The sequence below is a fragment of the Camelus bactrianus genome, chromosome 5 (genome assembly GCF_048773025.1).
Source record: "Camelus bactrianus isolate YW-2024 breed Bactrian camel chromosome 5, ASM4877302v1, whole genome shotgun sequence".
Taxonomy (NCBI): domain Eukaryota; kingdom Metazoa; phylum Chordata; class Mammalia; order Artiodactyla; family Camelidae; genus Camelus; species Camelus bactrianus.
In genome coordinates this window covers 92,301,928-92,325,390 of record NC_133543.1, presented here as the reverse complement: position 1 = coordinate 92,325,390, position 23,463 = coordinate 92,301,928, and the positions used below count along the sequence as shown (strand labels likewise).

The following is a 23,463-nucleotide window of genomic DNA, read 5'->3' as shown; positions in this document are numbered from 1 at the left end:
CATGGGAGCTGTTCATGTCCCCATATGTTTGAAGCTACTGAGGCAACTTCTCCAAATTCTCATAAAGAACCCGTGGTACAGATGTGTTTTATTCTGCTAATGTCTGCTTGTTTGGATCTCTAAGCACTTCAGAATTGTAAAGAAAGCTTCAAAGGCGCTGAACAAAGAGAAACTGTCAATTTGTCATCAATGTCTCTAATGCTTTTGACTTCATTTTCCACCTTACTTCCCCCATTGTCAGGGTTCTTACTCTGTTCTAGTCTTTGTTCTGCCCTTTGAGGATTCTCAGGATCCAGCCTACAGCCCTTCTCTTAGGCTTGCTTTCTTATGCTGTAATGCTGTGGTTATCAAGCCTTAACATCTATTAGAATCACCTGGAGGAGTTGTTAGTCATTACCCCCCAACCCCTGCACCGCCGCCCTGCTAGGACCCATGACCAGAGTCTCCAATTCAGTAGATCTGGGTGGGGTCTGAGAATGTGCATTGCTCAGAAGTTCCCAGGTGATGATGATATTGCTGATCTGGGAATCACACTTTGAGAATCACACTGATCTAACATGTACTTTCACATCACTCCGCCTGCAGCATACCTTTCCTTCTTCAATGTACAATTAGTTAGATGACTCAACTTGTACACTATTCTGGACCAAAAAATCCAAGAAAAAAATTGAGTATGATGTGGAATAGAGACACAGTGGCTGGATTTGGGAGAGAAGTTTTAGATTTAGGAGACTATTTTTAGCTCTCTACCTCATATTATATATGCACATGTCCTACCTCCAGAACTGATATATTCATTTCATCAAAACAGCACTCTGAAATCCATGCAAAGGCTTAGTGAACTGTGAAAGTCATCTGGCAAGTCGCTTGGACACAAAATGCTAAACTTAACTGTGAAGATGCTAAACTTTGTTCTTAAAGACCCTCCTACATCACCCTGGGCATGTTCTTAAAAGGAGGGGTAGGAGTGTGTAGTTGGGTTGTTTCCCAACAGAAAATATCCTTATTGAAATATTTGCATGCAAATACTGAAAACATTGATTCACAAAACAATTATGCCAGGAGAATCTGAAAGAGTGAGACATCCAGTGTTGTTTTAAGCAAAGTAATTAACTTCTAGTGCACAAACTTTGTTCTCCCAAAACCCACTGAAGGAGCAGATGCTCAAATATGCATGGTATTAGATTAAGAGAATGGTACTTTCTTTTCCTCCAAACACCAGATGGTTGCAGAATCCAAAGGCAATGAAGAAGGAAGCCTAAATTTATTTGGTTTAAGTGGTTCTCAAGATCATATTTAGTACCTAGTAGACAAATGCAAAAATAATTCCACAGTTGATCCTAATTTCACAAAGAAAAGAGGCACAGTGTTCAAGGGTTAGACAGATCCTTAAATGGTATCTAATCCATCTAGAGTCACCAGTACTGTGGTGCCTTGATAAGAACAAAAAAATTATGAAAAATAAACAAATACTGGAATTAAAAGCAGCTCATTTTTCTTTACATGCCATAAAATTTTAACTCAAATACTAAGAAAATGTTCTACAAAATAAGCGAAAGAGTAGAAAAACATAGAGTGCTCCTATAGTGAAAGAAAATTTTTCTTAAAAAAAAAATCTAAGCATAATTTGCTAGCAGTGCCTGAAGCTCAAACAAATAAAGGCAGTTCATTTGCATAAGGACACTTTGAGAGGATTAAAACATTCCAAAATGGAGCGTGTGAAGCTTTGACAGTAGGAATGAGAAAATCTTAACTTATTTCAACACAATACATATTCGACCAGCCATTGTCAAAGGCCTCCTAGAATCTAATGAATTTTGTCTGGAAAACTGGTTAGCTATAGTATTAAGTATACCAAGTTTCTAATTTGTATGTTTCCTGAACAGCAATTTGACAGACTCTGCTTTTGTAAGGGAAGAAGAAAGATATTTCACTTTATCTTTGATAGTGATTTTTAAAAAAATTCATCTTATGCCAGGAAGGAACACTTATTAATAAAGAAATTGTACTATAATGAAAAGAAAGGAATTTAAGTAAATTCTGGAAGCAACACATGAGGGAAGTAAAAAGTAACCAAGGAATATAAAGAAGGAAAATAAAAAGAAGGGAAGAGAGGAAACCAGGTGAGGAATGAGTAATGAAAAGTACCCCAGGCTTTTAGGGGCCGGGGGGAGACAGTGCAGATTACCCTCATCCTCCCACGGATAATAGGGAATGCAGGTCACACATGCTGCAGACTGGACTCCTCCATAGAAGTCTTGTCTTCCAAGGGAGAGAAGGATGGGGAAGGAAGTTAGAGACAGGAAAGAAGAAGATGAGAGAAAGAAGAGAAAGAAGACATATTGAGCTTCTGGATCTTAATTGCTTTCATGTAAATTGAAACAAAATGAGAAGCGCAATGGAGTGGAAGAGAGAGACTTTTCAAATTGAAGGTTTACTAAGGTAGAAGATTGCATGTACAAATGACAGGAAAATCAAAGTCTGGTCTAAATGAAATATGAAATTGAGTAACAAAGGACAAAATGACTAAGATTTAAGAAAATCTGATCATAAAAAGAAATTAGTCCAGTCTAATTACTTACATTTAAATTGTGAACAATTAGCTTGATCTTAACAGCACCATAGTGAGGAGGCAAGATAATTTAGTAAAAACCATTATAATACACAGTACATAATTATTTTGAAAATGTCCAAGATATAGAGCTTTGTTTTTTGGAGGCAATGATAGCTGACAATTCAGACCTAACAGAAAATTAAAATTTTGTAAGGAACACTTAACAGGATCTTATCTCAGGCTTAATGATAAAAAGATTTACAGGTTATCTTTAATGTATTACACATGCTCTGAAGGATTTCACATCAATAAAAGTTTGCTTTCTCTATGTATATTGCATTTTAACTTCTCTAGATAGGTTTCTATTAGAGAAAATAGTTTCTTTTAGAACAAATAATTACTGGCAAAAATTTAATGGCTTCTAGAGATATATTAAATATAACTCATTGAAAAATCCATAAATCATAGGCAGCAGAATCGAATTTTCCAAATTCAATAACTACTCTCTTATTTGGAAGACATTATAATATGCCCCATAGCATCAAGGAAATGATCTAATGTTGACTCTTATTTTCTATCTTTGCTGCCCTAGATGGGAGTCTGGACCTGTGCCATCTGGGAAGTGACCAGGAAAAGCAATTGGGACAAACTCCGAGGATTTTTGTAGAAGTGACTACATTCTAGACTTGGAACTTTAATGATTGGATCCATGCCATAGTCATTTCTGTATTCCTGTTACCTAGCAGAGTGCCTAAATCATAGTCTTTATTATGGAAATACCTTTGTAAAGAACTAGATTTAAATCCTACCTCTACCAATTATGAGTGAGGACACAGTGGCTACTTTAGTTATTTCTGAGTTTCAGTTTCTTCATCTGCAAAATGGAGATAAAAGTAGCTCTCTATTATAGCTGTCATGAGGAATAAATTAGGCTGCTGAAGCTCCAAGTACAGTGCTTGGAGCATAGTGGAATTCAGTAAATGATAGGTGTTTATCATAGAATCCTATAAAAGGCAGGAATTCAGTCACTCACATGTGGATCTTTACTCTCCCATCCAGTGGCTGCCTCCTGACATCTTACTTCTACTTGGAGCTTTTGAATGAGGTTTTATTTGGAATTTGGATGATTGAAGACATTCTCAGGAAAAAGGTTGACTTTGGGGCCTTGGAAGAACAATAGCTTCTACTTCTTGCCTTGAAAAAGTCCTTGAACTTGAAAAAGTTCCGTTCCATATATGTAAAATTAGCTTGGTCATGAGTGACTTCCTTGAGGGTTTATGAGACCTATGCTGAGCCAACTCAACCCTTTAAAAGTAATCTTGTGGGATTTTCTGAGGCCGTGTTGATACTGGTTAGCTCAACTGGCCACATAGAACTACTGGGAAGCAAATTAGGTTGAACTCAGAGTGGCCTATCTTTGGCCAGATTTAAGAAAATGTCATCATGTGTGTAAAGCTAACAAAGATATGGGCTGATTTCATTGAGGTGGTGCTTGAGAAATGGGATTTGTTAACTCAAGTCTCTTCAGCTTAGCACTTAACCTTGCTCTAAAAACCCATTATAAGGCATAAATAGATTAGATAAACTGGCAATAGGATTCCAGTCTGAGACTGGATGAGTTCCATGTCAATCCATAAATGATAGTCTATCTGTCATTAGGAATCAAATATTTTCACCAGGAGAACAAAGAGGGAGAATCACTTTTCCCAAGATCGTTTTTTTCCCCTAATATTTTAAACTATTTCTGTATCCTTGAGGAGTTCAAAAGTATTGTGGTTTATGTAGCATAGTTAGAAATTCTTTTGTAAAAATGAGAAATCTCAGCTCAGGCTTCTTTTCCCAGGAACTCCACCCCCTCCTCCAAATTTCTAGATTGAACAAGGTGTCTCTCCGCAATGCTCCCAAAACACTGGTAGCTGACCTCTTTCTTAGGGCTTTCCAATTTATATCAATGAATCTATGTATGTATATGTATGACTGAAACATTATGCTGTACACCAGAAATTAACACATGGTAAACTGACTATACTTCAATAAAAAAAATCAAGATCAAAATAATCTGTCTGTCATCCCCACTAGACCAAAGTATCCGCAAAAGAGAAAAAAATATATATATATCCCATCTTGTATCTAACATTTAGTAGGCATTACAACTTAATGGAAAAACCAGTGGCTGATTATCCATTTAACAGAGACATAAGGGATCTCTTATATAGCAAGATTATTTTGCATGCTTAAAGTATATTTCAAAACACATAGTTTTGAGGAAAATCATGTCTTTAATAAAATGAAGTTAAGATTTAGACATATAAATTATTAAAATAAATAATAAGGTTACCTGGTAAAGCATAGCAATAATTATGAATTACAAGTCTGAAAGGTTGGAAGTTAACTACTATATTATTCCCTGGATTGGTTATATTTATAGAAGGTGTTCAATTCATCTGATTCAACTGTAGAAGGAAAATATTTACAGTATAACTTCTTTTCAATTACAAATGAACTACAATTACATATGTATCACACTGTTTTTTTCTTATTGAAAGTATTTTCATTAACACTTAACATCTGAGCTTCCCTTTTTGAGATCAGATGTTGTGAAAGGTACCAACAAATTTGTATAGAATTATCAATTACTAGACCTGAGATCTTAGAAATTCTCACTTCAAAATTATATTGAAGCTCTAAAGCAAAAATCCAACTCGTTAGAATGTTAAAGTTGACTCATATAAAAGAGAGAGAACTTTTTTTTTCAAATACGTAAGGTTTTTTAAAACAATGCTGCTTGTGGTAATGATATGAAATATGACTTTACATATTCATAATGTGTCTTCTTTTCCTCTCGGAGCATACTGAGGAATGGTAACGTAATTTCTTTGTGGGCAGTGAAGGAAAAAAAAGTCCTGCCTTAAAACTTTCTTACAACGATGACAGCAACAGCGACAGCAACAGGAAACCCTTATCACAAGATGTTAGAACAGAGATGAGATTTAATTGCAGTTAGCCATGTCTAACTGACAGATTTCTTTCTTTCTAAAGGAAATTGTGCAAAGCATTTGATTTCAAGCCTCAAAGATTTTGATAAAAGAAAAAAAAAGAACTGCAGTTTTTGCCACAAAAAGACAGGTGGCGTAAGCATGCAACTTTTTTTTTTTTTTTAAAATACATAAAGTGATTATTTTCTCTCGGGTTCTTTGAAAAAATCTCGCTTGTGCTCGGGTTTGTGGCTGAGCCCGGTGACGTCAGTGTGGCAGTGCGGAGTCAGGCGCGGCGGCTCCCTATAAGCCGAGGAGCTGTCCGGGTGCTGAAACAGTCCGACCAGCTCACGCAGCGGACCAGGAGGAACATGCTGTGGACCTTCTCTGCCATATAAAAAAAGAGGTAGGACTGCTTTTCTCTTCGATTTACTGGAAAGTTCTAATTTGCGTGTTCTCTCCTTAATTCCTAACTAAGAAGAAAAAGACCATTTGACAAGCTTATATCTATAGAAAAATTGAACAGCAACCTGCTGCACATCGGCCAATGTAATGACACTATATACGTGTACATATATATATGATTGAATCTATAATTTATACCACTTGTTGTTGGGTATTTACTAACCACAATGTTATTTAGACAGTCATATGTAAGAAGCGTGAAAAAGTTATGCATTTTTGTGTTAATGTATTATTAATGTAAAGTTAACCAAGCCTGATATTTTGTTTCTTCCCTTAATTTATTGTTTCTTCCCCCAAGAACTAAATACAAGGCCAGGGATGCAATTTATATGCTTAGTATTTTTAACAGTAGGTTTCCAATGATTCCAAAGCTGTTAAACATGTTAGTTATAGAGGCAACCAATTTTGGAATTAGTTTTTTTTTCCCCTTTGACATTTACCTTGCAAGAGCTCAAATTTAAATAAATATATAGAATTATTTTCTCAGCTGGTATACTATGAAAGGCTTCCATTATTATTTTCTAATTTTAGCCCTAGGAAAGTTAGATTCGAAAGAGCTTTTCCATTTATTCAGTGTGAAATATTATCTTGGGTTATAGGTTGGATATGACAATGAATTACAGAGAGATCATAATTTGGAATACATGAGGAAAACATTCATAACTGTATAAACTATCATTATTATTATGCTTTGATTAAAAGAGATTGTATAATATTTTGCTAAATATTTTGAATGGAACAAGTGTTTCTTTTTTCTGTATCCTAACTAGTTGAATTGCTCAAATTTGATATATCCAGCTTCATTTGTCATTGCTCTAGTCTAATTTCAATAGAAAAGACATTTTAAATCATGAGGCTTTAGTTCAAACCCAAACAGGACATTAGAGCTGTTGAAACCATCTTCACGACTTAAGAGCTGCTACCTGGGAAAGAAATCCCCTGAGTCTTACTCAAAGGCAATAACTATGTCATCCAAACTGAATCTGAATAAATGACAAACGATAGTGCTTGTTAGGCTGTGGTTTAAATAGCTGCATTGAATATTATGCCCTGACTCCACAGCAAAGCCCACCAACACGATAATGATTTTAAAGACCAACCCACATGTTAAGACTACTTCAGGATAACGATTTCAAGGGAAATAGGTTCACTAAGATTCTTAAAATTACTATTTCAAATGCCAATGTTGAAAATTGATCAACAAACTTAATCTTGAAGTAACATAAAGAAGAATGAATAATGTAATTTTACTTAAACCTAAGAATTTATGAATAAAATTCTCTCTAGTAAACACTGACTCATAGTAAATATTTTAGAAGTTTTCTCTGACATGCCTTTAAAGATTTTGTCTTCAGTAAACTAAGTCATCAAGTTAATGGTGATATTTTAAGTAAATATGTGTATTTAATAGCTAATTTTAATAAATAAATCTATGCTAATAAATTTCTGTAAGTACAACCATTTTTACATTATAAAAACTGAAAACATTACTTAAATGTCAATATGATTTAGTGAACAGTGATACTTTTTACAATTGATGTCTAAGCTAACAGGTAATTGTACCCACATAGCTTATATATTCAAAACCATTATTCAGGTAAGATATCATTTAACAAACTTATAAAATTCCTTTATATTTATTTTATTTGTAACAAAAACTGCAAACATTAAAATAGATTTTTTTAAATGTTAGCAATGCCAAATGTAAAACACATAAAAACTAATCCTCTTGCTAATTCATACGTGAGACTGTCAGGCTTTGGAGAAAAAAAAAATGAATGAAGATTTTTAAGTAGGAAGAATTCAACACATTGTCTGTATTTATCTAAATTGGGAGTTACATAGTGGTTATTTTAAGATTTTTCTAACAGTATGAGTCATTTAAGATTTCATAGGTCCACACCAAAATAGACACAGACATAAGTCAAGCTGAATCTGAACACTCACAAGTTCAGAAATAGACTGGTAAAGAAAAACTTATGTTCTCTCTGTAGCATCTGTTATTATTTACTATACACTCTTGAGGGCTGATAAAAAATATAATCATGATTGCATTTATATGACAGTCACAATAAAATTACTAGAAGAAATATGAAGCACAGATATTTTAAAACAGTTTATATTTTAGTATGTTTACACAGAAATAAACTTCATTGGATATCATGGATTTTTTTTTTTTTTTTGTAGTTCTGGCTATTATCCTTGTATATCCTGACAGTACATGTGTGTCGTCACATGTCAGTCAAGACGAGTGATTATGAAATGCCAGACTTCCAAATTAAATGTTTTGGAATTCAATGTATAAATAAATACTTCTTTGGGGGTATTAAAAAAAAACTTCATTGGGTTTGCCTAGTAACTGGGACCTGGGGAGACCCATATTCTGGAAGTTATTAAGGTATAGATCTTCCAAAATGAATAGCTGGATTTGGTGTCAGATTGAGAGCAAGTTATTTCTGAAAATGTATGTGAATGGGACTCATCCACAAGATAATTCAGTATGATTTACATTTACATGGTATATCATTCATCATATATAATCAGGTCATTGCTGTTGTGTTTCTACAACAAAATTAGATGGACAATTCCAGAACTAAATCACATGTTTTTTGATATGGAGATAGCTCTGTGTGTGTGTATGTGTGCATGACATGTTTCAAATTAAGCCAACTAATTTTTTTTTTTTTTGCCAGTGACTGATAGAAATGCTATACAAGATAACTAAAACTCATTTTGAAAAGCCTTTATTAAACAGAAAACAATGTATACTAAAAAGCAAAGAGTATATTTTATTAATTAAAAAATAAAACTTGAGAAAACTCATATCAGTGTTTTTGCTATTATTTTAACCAAGAGAATGCCACACAAATTTGATGCAAATGAGTAAAAATTTTGCTAAAGATTCATGTGGTTAGCTTGTGGAGAGTGTGTAGAAAATCTTTGTAGATTTTAAAAAGTCATTCTAAACTAATGTGAAATAATCTCTGCTTTGTTTTTTTCCTTCTCAATGGTCAATTACTTTTTTTTTGTTATGCATCTACCAGTCTGTTTCATTTGTGTTAACTCATGCTTTCTGTGCTTTAAGGGAATCTTTCAAACATGGCAGAAACTAAGACTCACTGGCTTGGAGCAGCCCTGTCTCTCATCCCTTTAATTTTCCTCCTCTCTGTGGCCGAAGCAGCTTCATTTCAGAGAAACCAGCTGCTTCAGAAGGAACCAGATCTCAGATTAGAAAATGTCCAAAAGTTTCCCAGTCCTGAAATGATCAGGGCTTTGGAGTACATAGAAAAGCTCCGACAACAAGCTCACAAAGAAGAAAGCAACCCAGACTACAATTCCTACCAAGGTGTCTCTGTTCCCCTTCAGCAAAAAGAAAATGGTGATGAAAGTCACTTGCCAGAAAGTTCAAGGGATTCCCTGAGTGAAGATGAGTGGATGAAGATAATACTTGAAGCTTTGAGACAGGCTGAAAATGAGCCCCAGTCTGTACCAAAAGAAAATAAACCCTATGCCTTGAATGCAGAAAAGAACTTTCCAGTGGATGTGCCTGATGATTACGAGACTCAACAGTGGCCAGAGAGAAAGCTCAAGCACATGCGATTCACCCCAATGTATGAAGAGAATTCCAGGGACAACCCCTTTAAGCGCACAAATGAAATAGTGGAGGAACAATATACTCCTCAAAGTCTCGCTACTTTGGAATCTGTCTTCCAAGAGCTTGGGAAGCTGACGGGACCAAACAACCAGAAGCGTGAGAGAGTTGATGAGGAGCAAAAACTTTACGCAGACGATGAAGATGATATCTACAAGGCCAATAACATTGCCTATGAAGATGTGGTTGGGGGGGAAGATTGGAACCCAGTAGAAGAAAAAATAGAGAGTCAAACCCAGGAAGAGGTAAGAGACAGCAAAGAGAATGTAGAAAAAAATGAACAAATCAATGACGAAATGAAGCGTTCAGGGCAGTTGGGTCTCCAGGATGACGATCTTCGAAAAGACAGGAAAGACCAACTCTCAGATGATGTCTCCAAAGTAATTGCCTATCTGAAAAGGCTAGTGAATGCTGCAGGCAGTGGGAGGCCACAGAATGGGCAAAGTGGCGAAAGAGCAGCCAGGCTTTTTGAGAAGCCACTTGACGCTCAGTCTGTTTATCAGCTGATTGAAATCTCAAGGAATTTACAGATACCCCCTGAAGACTTAATTGACATGCTCAAAACTGGAGAGAAGCCAAATGGATCAGCAGAACCAGAGCAGGATCTTGAAATTCCTGCTGACCTAGATGACATCTCAGATGTTGACTTAGACCATCCAGATCTGTTCCAAAATAAGATCCTCTCCAAGAATGGCTACCCCAAAACACCTGGTCGTGGTGGGACAGAGTCCTTACCAGATGGGCTCAGTGTTGAGGACATTTTAAATGTTTTAGGGATGGAAAATGCAGCAAATCAAAAGCCTCCATATTTTCCCAATCAGTACAACCGAGAGAAGGTTCTGCCAAGACTCCCCTATGGTCCTGGAAGATCGAGAGCCAGCCAACTTCCCAAAGCTGTCTGGATGCCAGATGTTGAAAACAGGCAAATGACATACGAAAACCTGAATGACAAGGATCAGGAATTAGGAGAGTACTTGGCCAGGATGCTAGTTAAATACCCTGAGATCATGAATTCAAACCAAGTGAAGCGAGTTCCCAGCCAAGGCTCATCAGAAGATGACTTACAGGAAGAGAACCAAATCGAGCAGGCCATCAAAGACCATTTGAATCAACATGGCTCTCAGGAGACTGACAAACTGGCCTCGGTAAGCAAAAGGCTCCCTGTGGGGCCCCCGAAGAGTGATGATTCTCCAAACAGACAGTACTTGGATGAAGATCTGTTAATGAAAGTGCTGGAATACCTCAACCAAGAAAAGGCAGAAAAGGGAAGGGAGCACATTGCTAAGAGAGCCATGGAAAACATGTAAGCAGCGTTCGCTAACTGCCCTGCTTTCACTCCTCCCACCCCAAGCAAACCCTAACATTTCTCTTTAGTGTGCTGACCTCTATCTTGTTAACACTGTAATACCTTTAAATGATGCACAAGCAGATGATTCCAAGCTCTTCTCTTGTGTACGGATATGTGTAAATGTTATGACTCCTGAATAAAAATATAATCATATCTCTTATTTAAGAAAGATATCTATGATAGTGTTTGACAGTGTTTAATAATGTGTCCAATGGCTGTGGCATTGCTGATGCTCACATACGATAAAGAGTGTCCTATAATTCTCTTGAAAGTTTTTAATATTTATTGAATTATTTTGTTACTGTCTGTAGTGTTTTGTGGAGTACTGGAGCAAAAAAAAAATAAAGCATTATAAATATATAGTTTTATTTACAAGGCCTTTTCTATTGTGTGTTTTATTGTTGATTAATAAATGTTATTTCTGGACAACTGTGGGTTATTCATTCTGGATAACCAGAGACAATGACTATGGAGCAAGCAGTATGGAGCCAAAAGAGAAAATTGTTGCAATTGTTACCTTCCACGGTCAATCCAGGTAAGAAATAATGAATTTTAAATATATGATCATATTATATGTTTGTAGAATGCAACATCCTCCAACAGCTCACAACTTAATGCTTGCCTATCATTTTTCTCATATATGTGACTATGGAATAAGACTTTTGGTGTCATTTGTACATTTTATCCTTGATTTATATAAATAAAAACATTTAAGTCTTCCATAATGAGCACTGAAAAAAAAAAAGGATTGTGTACAGGGCAATCAGAAATGACTACAGACTTGGAAGCAACTGACCTATTCTCAAGTCACCTGGTCCCCAGAAGACAAGGCTGATACTCCTCTGTATGGTTTGAGAGGGGCTGAAGGACCCCAGACTGACTGTTAGATAAGTGAATGGTTCAGGAACAGTGGGAATGCATCGGCTGCTCTCTTTCTTGTCCGTGTGCTGGAGAGAATCCCGGGTGGGCATCACTTCAGGGGTGGGTGATGTCAGCATCCTAACATGTCGGCAGGGAACCAACAACAGCAGCAGCAAGAACATACATAGAGCAACAAAACAAAGGTGGCCGTGAAAAAAACAAAGAATTAAATAATAGCTTCTATTTATTAATGTTTCTTGTGCACCAGGCCCTACACTAAACACTTTACCTCATTTAGTCTGTACTGGACCACTTTCAAGGGTCTCTTATTACCCAACTTTTGTATAAGAGTAAGTAAAACTCAGGAGGATTAAATAACTTCCCTCAGGCATCCAGCATTATGAATTGCCAAAGCCTGTGTTCTCAACCACTTCACTGCCCCTCGGGGTTGGGGGAGCCCTGTCAGCTGAGGGATGGGACATTGCAGGTGGGGTGATGAGAGGCTTATGTGGTCTCAGTATGGGTCATTTCCACGCGAGGGAACGCGTGCATGCGTGCGTGTGTGTGTGTGTCGGGGTGGGGAGGAGATGCAATCCTTGAATGGCCAAAAGGCAATGAGAGGGCTCTGCATATCTTGGGGAAAACACTGAATGTAGGTTTTCCTGCTTTATAAAATTCCCCTGACTCTTCTGTCCAATTATCATGCAGTTTCATGGAATTCTAGAATCGATGAGTGGAAGAGAACTTGGAGGTGAATTATTTCGACAGAGTTTCTAATAAGTGGTCTTTACTCAAATACCTCACAGGGCAGTGCTTTGAATTGAAGATTATGGAGAGATCCAGGACATTTTTGCTGCTTAAAGCTGAGTACATATTAATATGCCATACTTTGCAGATATCCACATTATCTGCCCATTATATATTCTCTTCAATTTTCTGCTTCATGCAGTCAGTCAACCCTAGTATCCTAAATCAGCCATGTGACTATTTCCATGCCGGCCCTAAGCAGACATGAGACCTTGGCACATGACTCCACCCAACAGAAACTTGTCCTAACTGTGATGTGGGAATATTCAATTGGGAGGTTAGAAAATGAGAGCAAGTTAACTGACAAGACACAGCTGATGAGGCCCCAGGATGGGCTTTACACACAAATCAGTGGGATGACAAACCCCGTACTCTCTCTGCTACACCATGTTGCTTTTTCTCAAAGTCTCTGTTACACTTGAAATTCCCTGATTCTCCAACGGTGACATTTCAGGCACCAGGATTGGCAGTTAGGGAGATATTTTAATTTGAGATATATATTCTCTGCCTGACTTCTCTCACATACCAGTCAGCAAGCATCTTTGCCTTTTTGCAGTATATCTCCATATCCTAGCTATTGAGTCATCAGGTTTATTTCTGATCCAAGTATATTTTTTATAAGTGTTTTATTTAGTACATTGCTCTCGAGCATAAGAAATTAAGCTCTAAGTACCATTCAAGTATGTAGACGACAAACTAGTTGGGATTAGGGCAATGCTGCCCCTTTCCCTGCCCAGAAACCTCCCTTCAACAGAAGTCAAGGAGTATCTTGAGCCCTTGAGCCCAGAAGGAGAAAGAAATCCCCCTTTACGCTAAGACTGCACCCCTTTGTAGGAGTCCATGCCTCTATCAGGAGTCAGATGGCCTCGTATGCTTTTGGCAAGATGACCACCTACCAACCCTTCCTTTCCCCTCAACATTCACAGCCTCTCCACCCCACCCATTTTGAGAATAATCAGGACTAAGCTGATGGTGCCCCTTTATAAAAAGACTTCCAAGCCATCCCTCATTTCCAGTACTCAACCTCCTCCAAATTTTTATATCACTTTTTTGGACCCCAGTTCCTACTCCTCCCCATATTCTATCCCTTTTTTCACTATGTTCTTTGATACTCAAAGTCAGTCATTAGGAGAATCTTCTGCACCTTGATTTCTTCTGTGAATATTCTTTTTACCTTCTTTCTCTTAGGAAAACCTACCTCTTCTCTGAGGTTGCTGCTTCCCCTGAAACTCTCTTCCTTGCTTTTCTTTGCTGCATGTAGTACATCTTCTCTCCTCCATAAAAATATCCAACTTGGAATCTCATGCCATTACTTACTACCCACCCATTACCCCCACTGTTACAGACCTCTGCTGCCCCAGGTTACTTACTCCAACTCATTAAACACAGCTTTTGCTCACTGTCATTTTTCTAGCACTGTTCCTGTGTTAATACTTGTTGATTTCAATATCCATTAAGGTGATCTTTCCAATATTGCCCAGGCTCCGTCTTCCATCCCTTACTCTCTTGCCTGGTTATGCCCTTGATCTTTTCCTTCCTAATAACTGTAACCTATCCTAAATCTGAATTCCAAACATCTCACTCTAACAACCACCTTCTGTATTTCCACTCTACTCCCTGTAGCACCTTAATCCCTTACACTCACCAAAAATGTAATCTATGGAATCTACCATCTTTTCATTCTCTCTTATCCCCTTTATTCTTTACCACCCCCACATTGTCAAGCTTAAATTTTATGGCTAATCATTTTGATTACTCCCTTGTAAACATTCTTAATTCCCTCTGTCTCTCAGGTTTCATTGTAATTTCTTTGCTAAACAAGAATTGTAGCCAAGTCTGATTCTTCACCCACTCTTGCCTTCTCTCCTACAACTGACCATAGCAGAAGAGGACACACGACCACATTGACAGATTTCACTTTAAATTCACACTCGTTGACCTCAGGCAGCCCATGATGCTGTCCTGGAATCCTAATATTCCCTTAATTAAATCTTTCTCTCCTGTGACAATAATATCACGCTTTCTCCTCTGTCCACAAATATCCAATCCTGCCTTCACAATCCGTAGTCTCAGGTGATTTTCTTGCTTCGTATTTCGCTAAGAAGGATGAAGCAACCAGAGAAGTCTACAAAGTTCCATCTCTACTTTTACCTGCCCACCCGCATCTCTGGTGACACATTCTATGCTTTCTGGTTCTTGGGGATAACTAGTCTGTGCTCCTGTCTTTATTAGCCCCTGCTTGTGCACTTAATCCTGCCCTCTTGCTTACTCAAGGAGCTTGCTTGAATAATTCTCCCCCTCTTTGTGCATCAAATTTTCCTTCTCTCCTGGATCATTCCCATCAGCGAACAGATGGGTTGGTATTTCTCTCATTGGCAAAACCAGCAGAACAAGCAAACAGAAACCTCTGCTGATGCCACTTTGCCTTGCACTTGCTGTCCATGTCTCGTCTTCCCTTCACAGGAAACTCTTTGAAGAGTTGTGTGTACTTATCCAAATTTTCCCTGCACATTTTCAAAAGCTTTTCAGTCAGGCTTTTGCCCCCACTTCTCCACAGAAATGGGTCTTATTGAGCAAGGACCTCCAGATTGCTAAATCTGATGATCAATTCCAAGTCCGTATCTTATTTGGTTTAGCAATATATGACAATTAGTCACCTTTTGACATTGAAGTGCTTTTTAGCTTGGTGTCTAGGCCATCACACACGCCTGGCTCTCCCTCTAACTCAATGGCTACTCCTTCTCAGTCTCCTTTGCTGTCCAGTTTTATTGCCCTGAACTTGGAACATTGGAGACCAGAGCTCAGTCTTCGAACCCTTCTCTTTTCTGTCTACACTCATTCCTTAGGTGATTCTCACTGAATGATATCACGAACTATTAGGAAACAACTTTCAAATGTGTGTGCCAAGCCCATAATGCTTCCCTAAACTCCACTGATGTCTAAATAACACCCCCGCGTGGCCGTCCAACATGTGTCTCAGAGGTGACATGGCCACAGAACTTCTGTTGATCCCCCCCACCCCTGCTTCCTTTGCATTCTAAGTACAGCAACCAATGTGATCTAATTATAATCCGGATCAGATGATACCAAAGGATGAAAGCTGTGATACCTACAGTTACCTAAACAGCCTCCATGACCTGGCTCTGAACTCATTTCCTAGTACTCTCCCCACCACTGTCTCCTTTTCACCTGCTCTGGCTTTTCCACTGTTCCTGGGATGTGCCAAGCATACTCCCACCTCAAGACTTTCGCATTTGCTATTTCCTCCTTCAGAAGTGCCATTTCCCCAAATACCTACATGATTTTCTCCCTCACCTCCTTCAAGTTTTTTTTTTTGTACAAATATTGACTTCCTGACGCCACTCTTCCTGAAACTTCAACTCCTACACACTTATCTTCATTCTTTGCTTGATTTTTTTATCCTTAGCACTTACTGTATTTAACGTTCTAAATTTACACTTTTATTTTCTTTACTGCCTACTTCTCCACCACTATCATGTACTCTCCCTGAGGGTAGTTACTGTTTGTTTTTACTCATCGTTGTGACTCTAGCTCCCTAGATTAGTAACTAGACCATAGAAAGTACACAGACAATAGTTATTGACTAAATGAATAAATTGAGAATGAGGGATAAGGAAGAAAAGAAGGGAAAGAAAATAGGAAGAATGGAAATGGACAAATCTAGAAGAGTGAGACAAAGTGAATCCTTGTTGAAATAATAAAAAGTTATCAATTTTATTATATCCATATAGATTTGATTAGACTCATTTTTAAATTTTCACAGAACTAAATTAATGGGAATTAATTACACTAATAAAATAATTACATTTTTACAGAATAAAATTAATGAGACAAAAATTCTTGATCCAGATTTAAATATCTTTCTTTACTGGGTTTTCACCTTTGCCTAAAGGAAATGTAGAAGCAGCATTGGAACTCAATGACCTCTGTAACTGAGCAGGAAAGGGATAGCTAAGGGCTGTTGGCTTGTGACAACTGGGCCCAGATATTTTTTCAGTTTAACGTACGCATTATGAGAAAGGCCTATGCCATGATTAGACAATCCTCTAAAACGCTGTAGTTTTCTAGCATTGCAAAATTATAGTTATTTTTGCATTTTTAGCAATATAGATGAGAATTATAGTTATTTTACCCCAGAGAAGAAAAAAAAATTACTGCTATTATAAGTGCTATGGAAATTGGTCACACGCTGGAATAAGCTCCGCCAGCCCAAGTGCGTAGCTACCACGCCTAACGACATTCATGCTGACACTGTTCTTCCGACAGTTGGAAGGCTAGGAGGTCCCGGGGGCTTTGATCAGGGAGCTTCTGAAGGGTGAAAAGAACCAGGCACTGAAAGCCAGTGGAGTTGTCCTGGCGAGTTTAAGTCTTTTGATTTGGAACAAAGATGACAATTTGTCTACGAGTGTTCAGACAGTGTCTACCTTTTAAAGGGTTTATTATAGCAATCATCAGCAAGTTTTTTTCTGGAGGGCCAAAGCCACACGTGTCTTTAGAGTTAATTTCCATATCATTTACATATGCCTGCATCCACTCGGCTTTCTATTCTCGGGGCTTTTTCAAGTGAGAATGTATTGCTTATGCCTTGAGGTTTGTTACTTTATCAGACTTTTTTTCCCTGATGACCTTTTATTAAATCATTATCATTGATGTGACTTCTTGACGACACAGGGGAACTGTGGGTGGTAGGGTGGAAAGACTTGGTGAAGACTGGGCTATAAAGTCGATGCTGAGACACAATGATGTACGAGTCACATTCGTACTTCCTGTTGCTCCAGCATATAGTTCTTTCTTGGCGCTTTTGCTTCCTCAGGCTGCTGGATCTTCCAACATTTTAGCCGTTCTTCAAGACTTAGTGAACACGGTGCTTCCACTGTTAAGAGCGCGCTGATTGCTCTTTTTTCTTAGCTTTCACAGAGATTTTCTTCTCCCTTCGTTGCAGTACTTTTCCCTCTTGGTCTTTCTTCACGGCTGTGGCTAGTCCTGTTGACCTGTCTGTCTTACCTGTTAATATAAGCCCTCCGAAGTCAGAGACCTGCTCTGAATGGCCTCTCAGTGTCCTCTACAGTGCCCAGCCCTTACCTCTTTCATGTGAGCTGCTTAATATACCTGTGTTGAATGAATGAGCAGATGTTATCAAGCACACCTTCCTCTTTGTTGTCTTGTGATTTATAGAGCCTGTGCGCCTACCTTCTGTAACCTCAGCTCAATTAGATAGAAAAGAATGAAGTGCTTACTGTGTATCCCACATGGTCATCTGAAGGGATCTTTCGACCTTGATGTTTTCAGAACACCTGAAATTCCAGAATGGTACCATGGTTTATGCTTTAACGCATATCTAATTTACTATTTACCTTAAATTGAATTTGAACCCAACTGCAGCTCCCCATACTGGCATCTCTTTTTAACTGGCCATTTTCTAATCCTGAGATCTAGAAACAGCCAAGAGTTTGCTATTTTTAACAACTAAGTTTTCACACATGTATTACAGGGTGAATTTGGACAACCACATAATAATTAGCCTTTCTAATGTTGGCTGGCATGTCAGCTCCTGGTATCACAGACTTTGATTCCCGAAAGTCCTCTGACCTGATGGATTGGAATATTTACTTGGAGAAGAGCCTTTGGTGCTAATAAGAAGCAAAACAAAACTGAGTAAAATCCTGGCTTTGCTATTTATTTGATCAGGCACTTGATCTAGCTGGATATGAGTTAGGGATTATATTTACCTTACATGGTTATTATAAGGATTTATTAGTGATGTGTGCAAAGTGGCTTTATAGTGCCCAGATCAAAGGAGTGGCTAAATGTGTAAGACAGAGTTTCCCGATCAGTTAATCAAACAGCATTATTAGCCCTTGCAATGCGTAAATGTTAGTATTAGACATTACGCAGAGAGAGGGAAATAGGGATACATATAATTTATTCCAAAAAAAAAAAAACAAAAAACAAAAAACAAACCACACTGTGACAGCACTTTTATTCCCTTTACAAACAGGATTATTTCTCATGATGCTGCTATTTTGAGAAAGTGATTTGTAGTGAGGCAACAAGTTCTGATTCCACCTGTCATGGGTTCCAATTTAACTGGGGCCATTTCACGGGAATTGGAATATTCAGAAGTCTGTGGGTGGTATGAACCAACACTTCAAGTTTATTTTAAGCTTAAAACTCCAATTCATGCTTAAGTTATCCAATATGGGCAGGGAAAGCTGATGAGATCAAGTTCCAATTTCACATATTGTCCTTTCTACACACTGTGCAAATCACATCGTTTTTAAAAAATGAATTTCCAATGAGATAATGAACACTGTTTTGATTTTATTTATCCCCTACATCTCAATGATGATACAGTGATAAATTAACCCCTGCAGACTTAACATAGATGTTTAAACCACAGTGTTTTAAAAATGCAACAAAATTTTTAAAAGAAAAAACAGATTATTTCTTCTTGGTCTTCCCATTCATAGGCATTAAAGAGTGAACTGACCGAAAAATAAATAAAGCAGAAGCCCCTTAGTGATGTCCCACAATTCAGTTCACTCTGAACCAACAGGTTGCCATGGTAGCAGGAGAGTCAGGGTTACGGCACCAGCATCGTTCTGCAATGTGAAGTCAGCACGGTGCAGGAGGTGCTTCAAAATTCATGAGACTGGTGGAAGCAATTTTGTGCTTTAACCTTCAGGCTTCCTGCATCTCTAAGAACATACAAATAAGAAGGCTGCAGTGCCAACCTGAGCCTCTTTGGTGGGTTAGCAGCCTTTCCAGCGCGCTGCATGGAGTAAGCCATGATCTGTGCTTTCTGTTCATTGAGCTTAAGATTTGATCCTGGTAATATTCATATTGTTAAAGGAAAGTTACATGCAACAAAGAATAATGAGAAGAGTTTCTAATTTTGTGTGCTGTATTCCTATTCACTTCTAGTCAGAGCTAAACTAAAGATTTAATTTTAAAAATGTGTGTGTTCAGATACACGGCAACTGTATCGTAACTGAAATGGTTGGAGCACAGCATTCAATATAATATAAAATGTTCACTTTTAAGTCTGTCCGTGGTGTGAAAAATACCTTCTTAATATGTGTAAATATATGTGATATATGACATACATGTGATAATACATATGAATATATATTGTGCACATGAACATAATATTTGTGCATTAAAAAGGCATTTTCACACAGTGAACAGACTCATATGATATGCTCATGTTAATCTTACCCACACACATATACAAATATACATAAGTATACTGATTATTTATTTTACATATTTAAAGTCTTAATAAGTTTAACAATTGTTAATGTCACTTAGTATATGCTGCCCATTCTCTCCTCGTATGGGATTGTTGTCTCCCCTTTACCCAGGTGAAACCCTAAACTTTTCTGTGAATGTAGCTGTGACTATAAAATTAAAGAAAATAGCTATAAAAAGACAGAAGTCAACAGACCAGGCTGGGTTTTTTTTTTTTTAATGAGTAGTTTACTCTTATTTGCTATTAACTGGAAGCATCCTGGGACTAGGGGTGCATTAGGTTTAGAAATGTGTAGTGTCCAGTCCATTCTGAAGCCTAGCATACCTTCATGGAGGTGCTCCAATAGGGGCTTCAGGGGAGGAAGGATGTGCCACCATGACGTTCCACACCTCAGTGACCTGGGATATCCCGTTCGCTCCATCTGGATGGTCCTCCATCTTGTCTTTCTACCAAGTTTTTGTTCATTCTTTAAGATGCGATCTTTGTGAAGATTTTTCAGACATTACTTTGTCTTACTTCCCAGCCTGTACACCCTGCCTTCACCATCCTCCCCGATCCAGTCTTTTCCTTCTTTGTAGTAACTGCTCCGTCACCAGCACTTACTGCATTCTATTGTAATTATCTGTTTACATGTACCTCTCTGATAAAATATTGAGCTTCTTAAGGACAGGGAACATGTAGTGAGGAACTATGTATTTTGTGTTTGTTTTTGTATGTTCAGCATCCCACTCCCTCTTTCTTTTGATCACACCATTGCACGTGGCTTCAGGGACTGCATCTCCCCATGTCACATGTACGTGTTGGGGCTAGTAAATGTGGCACCTCACCACTGGAAACCACAGAGCCACATGGAGTCCTGAGTTTGATCAATGGTACTCCATCCTTTTACTGATGGTTTAGGGATGGGCGTTGATCTAATTTAGGCTAAAGAGAGTTCTTCTCTAAGAATTTATATATGGATGCTATGAGAGAGTTTATTGGAACTTTGAATATTTTAAGCCTATGTGTGTCTATTGTCTTGTTGGATTCCAAGGCATGAGGTTGATGAGGGTCATGGCAGACAGAAGAACATGTCCAGGGGACACAGGTGAGACTTAATTTACCAGAGGCTACTACCAATCACTGACAAAACTTAGAGAGATCAGACTATGAGTCAGGTCAGCTTGGAAATCCAGCAGGGTAACCAGCCTTCAGTTGGACAAGGGATATTGTCTCAGGGTGCCAGTAGAGTGCTCTGGGAAGGAGACCCTGAGATGGAGGTAGGGGTGCAAAATGTTTATTGAAGAGTAACACCCTGAAAGAAAAAGGGAGTGTTGGTTTATACCCTTGGAGCATCTCAGGTGAAATCTGAAACTGGCCCCCATACACAGAGGGAAGGAGAGACCAAAGAATGAGGCAAACCACTCCAGATTGGTAGACAGAAGTTTTAATAAGCAAAGGAATTTATGAGGCTTGCCTTGGGTGGCTGCAAGATGAGTAGACCTCCACACCCACTGACCAGAATCTTAAGTCTATATAGAGGCTTCACCTGGGCTCAGTCATGTATTCAGTTCAGATGGTCTGAACGCCCCCTTATTCTTTCACGGCTATATCTTTGGAACAGCTCCCACTGTGGGAAGGTTGGGCAGGGAGCACACTCCAAAGACAGTCCTTTGCTTAGACCTTGATCAAAGTCACCCAAGAAAAGCAGGACCCTAGTTGGAAAGTTGAATCAGACCCTGAAGGAGCTAACAGCTGGAGGTTCTCAGCTGATGTCTTGAAACTGGACCGAGGGCTGTTTTCTGAAGGGGGATTTGAGAGCTGCACCTCCCTGTCTGCAGCACCTGGAGACCAGAGGGAGAGATGACGCTGCTCCAGAGGACTCCAAATCTTTCCTGGGGTTTCTAGGACACATACACCTTCCCCTGACCCCTTCCCCGACCCCTTCCCCTGTAAACCAGACACCATTTTAAGGAGACAAGCAGAAGAGATAGGAGATGATCTAAGAGACCTAGTATTTTTAACAAACGGAAGGTTATGTCCTGAAGAGACTGTTCAGTGTATTGGACATTAAGTTAATTTGTTTTCCTGGTAACCCAATGATAAGGGCTCAGGAGAATGACTGGATTAGTTATGGGCAAAATAAAGATTTTTATTCTCTCTCATTATAAAGAAATAGTACTTACATCTTGTGGTCCTGTCATTAGTGTTACTATTACTGTTAGATTCATATTGTAGTGTCAGCAGATGGCTACAGGGAAGATCATCTTAGCTGTGAGTGTGTGCAAAGTACTTGCAAGAGATGATTATTCTTAAGATTTTACATATTTTGAACTTTTTCTTGGTTGAGAGTGTTGTGGGAAAGAGAAAAATGCTACTTCATTTTCCTTTCCCCTGATAATGTGTTTCTTCCCTTGCATGATACTATAAATCAAGAACAGAGTGTTAGAAAGAAAATTGGGTCTCTGCAGTGAAAGCATATTGGAGGATAACTTTCGCCTAAGGATTCCAAAGTAATTTGATTTACTGATGGCATGTTACACATTGTAGCTCATGCGTTCTGACTGTGTCCCAGGACACAGCAACACAGTCTGGCTGACTTCTCTGTAATGGAGGCAACAACTAAACTTTGGGTCATGTGATGAGGTCAAACTACACAGAATATTGGAGCTGAAACCAGAAGAATACGAACTTTACTTTCTGCTTTATTCATTCATTCTCCTTCATTCTGATTTCATTCATTCATTTTCATTTTGCTATTTAAGTAATTTTATTATTTTTTATTCATTAAATATAGGGCACTAAATGTTAGAATGACAAAGATAAGTAAAACATACAATTTTGCCTTTGAGAGGCTCACAATCTAGTTAGGCCAACTGCCTTATGAACATACTTATTTGGGAAAAGACATAAAATAGAGCTATTTTACACCTACTATAGAACATGAGGAATGAGATATTTAGGGGATGATCTGTGAAACAGTTTCAGTTTGTCTGCTTCATGAAGTAAATACAAAAACTTGATATGGACAAACACAACAAGACAAACACATCAAATCAAGCAAAATGAAACAAAACAGATCTGGGTTATAGGCACACCTGTAAAGCCCCAGCAGGCTTTATACAAACCGCCAGGCACTTTTAGATGGCCTCCCCCACCCTCATGCATAATGACTCTCCCTTTATCTTCTTTGAGGATTCTGGGCCATATAAAAATCCTGGGAGCTAGGGTCTTGAAATAACAAGGTGTTGTGTTAGCCCAGAGGCTGGCCTTATTTTCTGCAGGAGGATGATAGTGAGAAGAGAATGTGAAAGGTGGATCTGAGTTGCTGTCTGTGGACTTTACCTCTTCCTGTGTCCTAGTCCAGTATTTCTCATACTTTAAGGTACACACAGGTCACCTGGAGATCTTGTGAAAATGCAGATTCTGGTTCAGAAGGTCTGAGGTGGGGCCTGAGATTGTGCATTCTAACAAGCTCCTCCTGTGTGTGGCTGATGTGGTTGGTCTGAGTTCTATAGTTTGAATGGTAAGCCCAGAAATGTATTGTTT

General features: G+C 38.3%; 1 protein-coding gene across 1 annotated transcript; it reads left to right on the top strand.

The window, feature by feature from the left end:
• Positions 1–5,809: 5,809 nt before the first annotated feature.
• SCG2 (secretogranin II) lies at positions 5,810–11,618 on the top strand. Its single transcript, XM_010948860.3, has 2 exons — positions 5,810–5,935; positions 9,080–11,618. The coding sequence occupies exon 2, from the start codon at positions 9,094–9,096 to the stop codon at positions 10,951–10,953; it is 1,860 nt and encodes a 619-aa protein (XP_010947162.3). The 5' UTR covers positions 5,810–5,935; positions 9,080–9,093; the 3' UTR covers positions 10,954–11,618.
• Positions 11,619–23,463: the final 11,845 nt, after the last annotated feature.